We start from the raw sequence: 10,900 nt of genomic DNA on the forward strand, positions 1-10,900 counted from the left end.
TTTAAGCTCACTAAAGAATATTTTTATTATAATGCTTTAAACTTAATAAAAATGACGTCGTATTTTGAAAGTGACGTATGAGTATTCGATTAGACTTAAATTCTGTAACGTGTTTTTTATACTGTGAGATTTTCCAAATCTGTTTACTTTTACGACAAGCTTGAACAAAAAAAGTGATAAAACTTTGTCAGCCTTGTTATTTGTTCGATATTTTTTAAAATACGATTTATAAATCAATAAAAATCTTAATCAAGTAACTTTTATTTCAAATATTTTTTACCCCGGGCTGCACCCCGGATTAAATTTTTTTTACACGAGGAGCCCGTTCCCCTGGGTAAAAAATTATTGCCTCAGGGTGGACACTCTAGTTATTACATGAGCTAAGTATTAGAAGATGACGTAGAAGGAATTAGAAGAACTTTTCACGGTTATTGAAGAATTTAAGTTATTATATTCGATTAGTGCGGCTCTTTTAAAGAACACATTAACCGCACTAATCGAGGGATTCCTATATTCTGACACTCCAAGTTGGAAGTTTGAGTTTCCTTTCATATGCTTTACTCGACCACAAAATATGAGGCCCGCTGGGTGTGGTAGCCCAGGCAGATTGGGTTGAGTGGACTATGTTTACTCCTCCTTTTACCAGGACATATGTTTCCAGGGCAGGTAGAGCCATCCCATAATAGGGCTGCCTGGTCACTTGTAAAAGACCTTGGATTATTACCACTCCATCATCAATCCATGGCCATCACACTCAAACTACCTACATGCAGATGACCAACTAATGACTCCCAACTCTTCAAGCTTGACACCACCATCAGCCGCCCATCACCGCAGGAGTTCCTCCTCATTCCCAGCCTTGGCTGGTGCTTAAAGTGCAGGAACAGTCACAAGCTGTAGATGCACCCTCAGATTGAGCTTCCAAGGTCCAACAGAATGCTAGGACATGACAGTTGGCAGGAGAACAATCTGGATTTTATTTTGAAGTGACCTTCTCCTAGACCAGTGGTTGTGCATAGATAGTGGCATGCCTTCTCCACTGTTTACTCAGTTAAACCAAGCTTCAACCAGACAAGGTAATCCACCATTCTGCTTTGTTAATGATTTCACATATCCCTGGTTTGGGGGGCTCCAGAGTTGCTAGCACTTACACAGGGTGCTACCTCAAGGCTACAAAAGGGAGGGGGAAACCTCACAATCCCTCACAGGCTACTAGCAGCAGCTACATCCTGTGCTGTACCCAAAGATGGAAGAAGAACTGTATGGAAGTTACAATAGATTCCTCCTTTTTTGATAAGAAACCCAGCTCTCACAGCTTCTGATAACAGAGTTGGAGTGTGCAGTTCTGCCAAATGGTGGGAAGGGGCAAGAAGAAGCCAGTCTTCCATGTAATGGAGAATGCTGAGAGAGTGAAGATGACATGAAAAAGCTTTGACTATCCAGCAAAAAATGTATGAAGCAGATGGAAGGCAAAATGGGTAGAGTAAAAAACTGAAAAACCTGGTTGTCATGCAGAACAAAGAACACCTTAAAGACTCGATGATTGAGAAATGAAGATAGACATCCGCAACTTCAAATTTTGTCATTCATAGTCCAGTTGGAAAGAGCTGCCAAAGGAAAGAAATGACTCCATTGTAAACTGAGGAGGCCGAAGGAGCTACTGAGATGAGAAAGGTCAGTTTCCAATTCCCTGGCTTTTTTGGTACTTCAAACAGCAGAGAATAAAAATTTCATAGAGAGGAGGTGATGTGTTCTATGGCCTCTTTGTGCAGAAGATCCTGGATGGCTTATGCTCAACAGTTGGATGTAAGAGGGTCGTTGGAGAGTAGAAAGCCAATCGATATGAGAGAAAGAGGAGGAGACAAAAACTGAAGGACGAATCCACTCCTGAGAAGTTGAATAACTCACTGATGTATGGTGAATGTCTCTCACACTAACACGAACCTTTAAGATGAGACCCCACAGGACCTGACACCATAAAGTAGTCACCAATGCCAAAATCTGTGCTGCACTGTGGAGGAGGATCCCTGCTGGTAAGATCAAAATCACCCTTGTGTTCCAATGGATTATAGTATCAAGGAAGGAGGTCTCGAAACACGAATGGGAGATGCAATAAACCATCTTGTAGATGAACTTTGGGACAGTCGAGAAGCCAGTGTAGAAAGTGAAGAGATTCCATGGGGACTGGAATTCCCACAAATATTGACTGTTTGAGATAAATAGTTTCTCTGATATCGCTAAGGACCAACACAAGAAGGCAAATACCCTCCAGAAAGCCAAAAGGTCCCAGCTGCAAACCAACCAAGATACCAAGAAGAGAGCAGAAACCAATAACCTGACCAAAGTAGAAGTCAATAAATGATTAGGATCCTCCAAAATTTGAGCAGGGGATCTATGATAGGCCTCAACAAACAGTTGTAAAGATAATAAAAAAAAATGAAAAAGTGTTGTAAGTGACAAATGAAGTCTGGAAAACTGAGATTGATTAAGATGAATAGTGGCATCTTTTCTAGAGCCCCAATTAGGAAGTACAGAGTCTAACCTCTGGGAGTCCAAATAAGGGTTCTCCAGATAATGGAAAGCCAAAGTATGCTGATCCAATAAATAAGGAGGACAAGGCATGGCAGCACCCTCCCTCAATGTATCTACAAATCTCCTTGCATGTACAGCAATGTCTGGCAAAGGTGAAAGGATCAAGTAATCAGATGAACTAGTTTCTCTAACAAAGAATGTGAAGATACATAATCCACAGGAGAAATACTCAAACATTACAAACATGGCATACAAGCTGTAAATAGTGTGCAGGAAGCAGAATGTTCATTCATGGTTTGTGAGTAGCTGTCTGAGCAAAGGAAGGTGCTGGAAAAACAGTCTAAATTCTCACTAGTCCACCCTTGATCTCCCACAAACTCAGCCTCAGAACCAACAGAAGAAAAAGCATCAAACTGCATGTAAAACTATCTCTCTGTATATAAGGAACTATGTGTCTTCTGCAGAAATTGCCCCCCCCCCCTACCAATTAAATGGCTCTTGTTATATCATCTAAAAAAAAGGACTTTGGTTCATATCTAAGTATGAATGTTAACATACAGACTCAGATAAAAATACATTTACAAGTGATACAAGTTTAGGTATGAAATTGAAAAACAAAACTACACTATGTAATCAGCAAAGAGATGTTACTCTTTAGACACACATGCCATCAAAGATAGTATCATGGATCTTCCTGAGGTGTATTTTTTGCATTCTTCACTCAGCTTTTGAAAACTCAGCAAAATGACACTAATTGCATCTGTCATCATTGACAGTTTCAAGAATCTGCCTGAGATGTGTTAGCATGCTTCAGACAGCTCTTGAAAACAGAATTTGGGATCATACATAATTTATTCTACATAAATTTAGCAATTATGTGTATGAAGATTTTTTTAAATTGGTATTTTATAACACTTTTTATTAACAATTACTAGTGTAAAGTTGAACATGAAACTGTCATACATTCTTATATAGAAATACTGAACATAAGAAATTCTGGCCACAAGCAAACTCAAAAATAAGATGTGGAAGGCACTAACGTAAGTAGCTAGAGATGATGAGTGGAGATGGGCCCAAGGAAGGTTCAAAATTGTATTCATTTATTGATAGTGATGGAGGAAGTATTGAAAGGACATGTTTGTAATTATTTTACTAAGTCTCAAGATGCTAGCAATAAACACTTTATACTACTAATTTAATACACAACAAAATTCTACTTGCAAGTACTTACACAGTACAGTTCATTGTGCATGCTTACTTTTTGTACAGTTCATGATGTATAAGCCATTTTATTTCTTCTGGACTCACTTGTTGATTCATTTTAATGTTTCTCAGCAATTCTTACTGGTTTTTTCAGCCAGTTTTATAGTTTTCTAAGCTTTCTGGTTGCTGTAATATTTTTGTACTTTCACAGCCAGCTTTCTCTTCTTTCTTCCATTCTTTTTCTCTTTCTTTCAAGCTTTCCCTAGAAGCTCTGATATTACAACAAGTACTATGATGAGCAGAGCTATGGAGGGATTCCTTGCTGTCAAAATACCCTACAGCTTGTTTGTCTGAGGCACTAAAACTATATCTTACACTTTACAGTCTGTATAGCAGAATAAGTGGCCATATTCATGTGGTCTTAGTTAGAATTTATGACTGTCACCTACAATATTAAATATACATTCAACAGATGGACCATGAAAGCATCTTGTCAATGGCAGCATTATTTTGCAGAGACAAGTACAATCCTAGTGATTTGACAGTTGCCCACCACGTATCAACTTGATATGGGGCCTTACCTTGACAATACCTATCTATGAATTTAAAATTGTCTTTTCTATTCTCTGTCAACAAATTTGTGGCCAGAAGGGGCAGCTTTCTCATCAATTTCAAAGTACATGAGTGGTCTATTGCTGCATGCTCTAGGACTGACAAACCTCTAAACAAGTCACAAGCTTCAGAGTTAGGAAGCACATGAAACCTATTCACTTTCAACTGAGTTTAGGAGAGCTATGTTATTTCATGACTATGAATGGCTGTCACAATGGAAGATGCTGTCTTTCCAACGAACATTTCTCTTTGCGACATTCTGGGCTTTGCATTTTGGCTCTTTCATCTTTTGCACTGGGAAGACTAGCTTCACAAAAAATATGAGGAATTCTTGAAATATGTGAACCTGTTAATCTTGAATTCAAATATACATATTTACTGTTTCAAAAGAGGCAAAACAGAGCAGGAGTGGGCAAAAATATCTCCAGCATACTGTGCAAAGCTTGTGGAGGGTTATCCAAAATGACTTTCAGCTGTCATTGCTGCCAAAGGAGCTTCAACCAATTATTAACTGCATAATCATATTATGGGGTGAAGACTTTTACAACATGTGTTTTCAAGATTTTTTTGTGTTTTATCACTAAATTGGGTAACAATGCACCTTTTGTTCTTTGTAATCTTTAGAAACTGGTCTGAGATTAATATACTAAATATTTTTGGCCACTTGAGTTATGTCTTTCACAAGAAAATAACTAAAACTGATTACCAGCACATGGGGGATGAAGACTTTTGCAAAGCATTGTAATTATGTTACTCAAAGCAAAGCTATTAAATTTAACACTAATACTCTAACCTCAGAACTATGGATAAGTCTTTGTTAACTAAAAGTAATCTGTACAATCAGTGTGATTTCCAAATAATTCTTTTTTCTTTCTTTACTACTAAAAAAGAAAAATGTATAACAGTACATTTTGTATTGTAGAACTTTAATAGCCAGATTAAGAATGTATTGAAAATTTAACTATACTGCAAAGCTATTGCTATGCCATACATCTCAAATATTTCACTCTACTTCCTTTAACATTGTTACAAACAACTCAGCTATGTAAGTATAATGTTCAATTAACAATCATAAAGATGATATAAGTAATACTGATCATGAGCAACTATTGTTATAGCACAGAAAAACAACTAATCTCACTGTAGTGATTTGCTTTATATGAGGTGTGACAATATATTCAACATCTTAGAAGTAAAATTTGCAATTACTGGATTTTGTATTCTATGAACTTCATATAAAGGAAAGATTCTTCAATTTACTAAATACAATGTTTCAAACATTTAATAAAACTTAAATGTATATAATGCACTTATTTCTTGAATAGAAATTAACTATTACTATTCAATAATATTACAATTTCCCCTTAAAGGCTAAAAACTTTTTAAAATACCCTTCAGTTCAAGCATTCAACTTTAACTGATTTTATGAATTTGAAATATACATAATTTGTTAAAATATGGAAGGCACGTTCTATATTTACACATGTATTTTATACTTTGATTATATAAATATGTATCTATATATACTATTAATAATAATAATAATAATATTAACACTATTCGTATTACAATACTTACCTCCTTAAAAGCAAATGGTAGCCCTAATACGCCTGCACCAATAAAAGATATAAAAATATTTGCAATTATTTTAATTGGATTTTTTGTGCCGCTTCTTCCACCAGTCTCTATAGTCATTCTGAATTAAATTTAGAAAGAATTGCAATATCAAACACATTCAATTCTTACACTATTCTGCAACATCAATCACGCACTATAATGTATAAATAACATCAACAGCTGCAATCAAAACTGTCCATGTTGGCAGTGATGTCAACACGTTTATGTCAAGTGCGCTCTTACTATATATTTGTGTATTATACAGTCTATGAAACACAAAAACATATATATTTGTTAATTTTTAAAATATTACAAATATTATCTACATAACTGCAAAATATTAATATAACATATTATACACATAACTATAGAATTAGTCTGTAAAAGCATAACAAAACGATTATCTCTTAGGGTTTCGTAATAATACTTGGACTGATTAATTATAAAGTCTTATAAGAGAAAGTATTGTTAGTTAATTTTCCGTAAAAATTCTTTCCGAAGAAACTTTAAGCGATACAAGTACTTTCTTAAATAAAACTGGTTTATTCTTTCTGAATACAACTTTGCAATACACTTAATTTCCACAGTCGCGCTATAACAAACGCTATAATTCACAACGAACGTCTCACGTGCTCGACTCAACTGTCCGTATCTATCTCTCTCTGCAATTCAATTACCTTACATTGTTGCCGTCACTTCTTAGCGGCTTATATACAAGAATACCGCATATCTAGTAACCTCTCGAGGCTTCAGGAAGGGACATGAATGTTCCAGAAGCGCATGACGTGTTACTAGTGTCACGTGACCTCCGCAGTCGTAACAGTATAGAAAAACCATACCTTATTAGCTATAAATATGACTAAATAGGGAGAAAAGAATTAGATTATGCTACCCAATGGTATAATATAAGTGACAGAGCAAGAGATGTAATAAATGGGGCTAGCAATGATGCAGTTTTTGTTGTGCACATAGGGGCTAATGATGTAGGGAAAGGTAGGTCACTAAGGTCAGAGAACGTAATTGATAAGTAGAAGGGGTTGATAAAGGAATTTCTAAAAAGAGCCATAACATAAGTGTGTTAGGAATACTGCCGAGAATTAATTGTGTGGATGAAATTATAAGTAGGTCACTAGGGTTAAATGTTAAGCTTAGGTTAATATGTAACTTGTAACTTTTGTTTCTATCTACCAATTGTTCAAGATGAGGAATATTGCTTAAATCTTCATTAGTAAAAACTGAAGAAAAAGCAGAATTTGATAATCCAGCCATGTCAGAATCTTCAGATATAATACTTTCCTTATATATCCCACAAAGTTCCTACCCCATCCTAATATTATGTTTGCTCTTAATGTATTTAAAGAAATCCTCACTGTTAATGTTTACATTTTCAGTCAACCTATTTTCATACATCTTTTTTGATGTTTAATTTCCTGGTTGACCAACTTTCTTGATCTTCTAAATCTTTCGTCATACCAGTCAACATATATTTCTTAAATTTTTCATGCTTTTATTTAATTTCATCCCTTATACCTGTTATGAGTCAATCTGATTTTTTACTTGCAGCTACCCTTTGTCTTTCTATAAGAAATATGCTTATTTAGAATATTTAAAACTTATATTTCAACATTTTCCACATTTGATCACTGTCTCCAAGTGACTCAGCTGTCCAATTCACAACAGAAAATTCTTGTTGCATCCCTCCAAAATGTGCTTTTTTGAAATTTGTATACAAAATATTATAAATCCTTATTTACATATGCAGCAAAACATCTAACCTAATAAAACAATGATCACTTGCACCCAGATGTTTTCCAATATCGACCATTTCATACATTTCTATATTAGAAGTTAACAATAAATATAAAATAGCATTGTTCCTAGTAGGTTCCTTGACCAATTGATGAAGAAAACCATCTTGAACAATTTCCAAAAACCTTTCTCTCTCATGGTTTGACTCTAACAATTCCTAATCTATATGCTTGAAATTAAAATCACCCATAATTTATGCCTCATTAACAGATAAAATCTTAATCTCACTGTAAATTTTCTCATTAATTTAATCAGTATCATCTGGTGGCCTGTAACAAATTCACACAATAAACCTTTTTCTTTTATATCTGCTAATAGAAACCCAAATAGATTCAATCTCCTGGCTGTTATCTTTCACATCCTCAACTTCAACAGGTTGTAACTCGCATTTGACATATAAAGCAATTCCTCTTCTTCTCTTTAGTACTATGTCTATATTCAATAACCTATAAACCTGTATTTTAAAGAAATTTCTGTCATCAAAATCGTCTTCATTTAACCTTATATCAAGTATTCCCATTATATCAAAATCCCCCTTTCCTACCAACGCTTTAAAGTAATCTATTTTATTTCTTATACTCCTAGCTTTACAATAGTAACAACTAATCCTTGCAAACAAGCCAGCTCCCACCCAGTAACTATGACTCTCTTAAGGTTGCCAAATGCCTCGTCATCTAATTAGTGACGCGCATGAATGGATTAACGAGATTCCCACTATCCCTATCTACTATCTAGCGAAACCACAGCCAAGGGAACGGGCTTGGAAAAATCAGCGGGGAATAATGGATGGAAGAAAGCAGAAGGTTGTTATAAATAGAGTTCAGTCAAACTACATTAATGTCACAAGTGGAGTACATCAAGGCTTAGTCTTAGGACCTTTTCTGTTTTTGATTTACATCAATGACACAGATCAAGGAGGTAAATAAATTATTTAAAGTTGCCATGACATTAAGGTCTCGGGTGTTGCTGGCTGTGAAGATGCTGCTGCTGCTTTGTAAAATGATTTAGATCAGTTAATGAGTCGGGTGGATAAAAGGCACATAGGTTTTTAATTATTATAAATGAAAGATAATACATATGGGTTATAGTAATTTCAATCAGAAATATAATTTGGATGGGAGTAACCTTAACAGTGTTATGAAACAAAATGAATCTTGGGGTAATGGTTGCTAGTGGTAGGCAAATAGGATTATAGATTGTATCTACAGAAATATTGAATAAAATTCTGAAAAGTTATAATTTCATTACATTGGTCACTGCTTAAGCCACATTTGGAGTGTTACATTCAGTTTTGGGCTCCTCACCTTAGCAAGAACATCGAATTGTTGGAAAGGTTTCAGAGGAGGGCTACTATAATGGTGCCTGATATAGAGGGGTTACCATACGAGGAGAGGTTAAGATCTCTAAAATTATTTACTCTTGAAAAGAGAAGAGTTAGAGTGGATCTGATATATATAAGATTGTTAAGGAAACTGATAGTGTTGATGAATCATCTATTTTTATACTTAATGGGAGGACTAGGGGACACAAATATAAATTTTGACAGGGTAGGAGTTATCTTTAGATAAAACAGTTTTATTTTTCTAATAGGAATGGGTTGCTTCTATTTTATGGAGGCAGTAAACTTAAGTGAGTTTAAGCAAAAGCTTGATAACTATGTGAATAATAAGGATTGGCTTTAAGATTTTTTTATTTAATAGTTTTTGTTTAGTTTAGAGGAGTGGACAGCCTAGATGGACCAATAAGTTCCTTGTTGTCCTTAAACATTGTTATGTTATATCCAGCGTCAACGAAACCTTTCGCCCAGTAAAAGGGGTCATCAGGCCATTTAGGAGGGTCACAGGTTCGAAGCTCCGTCCCACCAAACATGATCGCCCTTTCAACTGTGTGGGCATTATAATGTGACAATCAATCCCACTATTCATTGGTAAAAGTGTGGCTTAAGATGACTAGCTGTCTCCCCTCTAGTCTTTCATTGCTAAATTAGGGACGGCTAGCTCAGATAGCCCTCATGTAGCTTTGCGCAAAATTCAAAACAAACCAAACCCTCTCTCTCTCTCTGAAGCCCAAGCCCTCAGTTTGGTAAATTAAGTTTAAGACCTTTATTTATAAAATTGTCCTAATATGTAATCTGTAATCATGATTAGTTGTTATTAAATATCACCCAGTGGGATGACGGTAAGTCTACGGACTTACAACACTAAAATCTGGGGTTGGATTCTTCATGGTGGACACAGCAGATAGCCCAATGTGGCTTTGCTCTACCGTAAAATCGTATTAATCATTTTATAAGTTGTTAACAGAATTAATTATGAAGTAAAGGCACTGTCCTTCATCTTATATGTGCATTTTTAGTATTAAGCTTGTAAGTTTGAATAAATTTAGTTTCATTATGTTTTGTACATTTTTGTTCAGTCCCCTTCTTTCTCAAACCCAAAGTCAAATAACGCAGAATTACCCACAATAAATATCTTGTTGAATATTATCCTAATCTGTGAATTTATCTCAGCACTCTAAAGGAAACAAGTTTGACACTGATTATACCACAACATACAAGTAGCTTAGTATCAATGGTACATCAAAAATATGTTCAGGATTGGAGAGTTGCTAAAGTAAATAGAAAGATTTGGGATTTGCAAGTAGATAAAGCACCAGGTCTAGACAATGTTTTCTCTTGGGTTTTAATTAAAAAGAGGTCAAAATCAGATACGCGAGCCTCTCTCTTTCAATTTTGATATGGTGGTATCTTCCCTACGAGTATAAGATAAGATAGATTTGTTGATAACAGCAGATTCGACAAAGACGTTTGTGGCGTAATCTGCATTTGACAAATTTTCCTTGTGTAAGAAATAATGAGACTAAACAAACTTAATAAAATGAACATAATCTTTATTATCAGCAAAGAAAAGAAAATGCATTGTAAATATTTGCACAGATGAAAATACACTTTGGATTATGATTAGGTCCACAGCTTTTTCTCTCTCTCAAGGTAGATCTCTGCAGAAATAAAACATGATGATATTAAAATACGGTCTTTACTTGAAAAACTCCTAAAAGAATTGAACCAGGAAAGTTTTACATTTATTTATTATACAATTAAACATTTTTTTCATATATATATATATAT

At 34.9% G+C, this 10,900-nt stretch overlaps 1 protein-coding gene across 2 annotated transcripts in view; it reads right to left on the reverse strand.

The window, feature by feature from the left end:
• The window catches only part of LOC106472768 (amino acid transporter AVT3C-like), a 30,326-nt gene extending 24,158 nt beyond the window's left edge, over positions 1–6,168 (reverse strand). For both annotated transcript variants that reach the window (XM_022401300.1, XM_022401298.1), the window contains exon 1: positions 5,926–6,168. In XM_022401300.1, coding sequence (XP_022257008.1) covers positions 5,926–6,042 — 117 coding nt within the window. In that variant the 5' untranslated portion in view covers positions 6,043–6,168. The remainder of the gene's footprint in view (positions 1–5,925) is intronic.
• Positions 6,169–10,900: the final 4,732 nt, after the last annotated feature.

Source organism: Limulus polyphemus, unplaced genomic scaffold (genome assembly GCF_000517525.1).
Source record: "Limulus polyphemus unplaced genomic scaffold, Limulus_polyphemus-2.1.2 Scaffold5594, whole genome shotgun sequence".
NCBI lineage: Eukaryota > Metazoa > Arthropoda > Merostomata > Xiphosura > Limulidae > Limulus > Limulus polyphemus.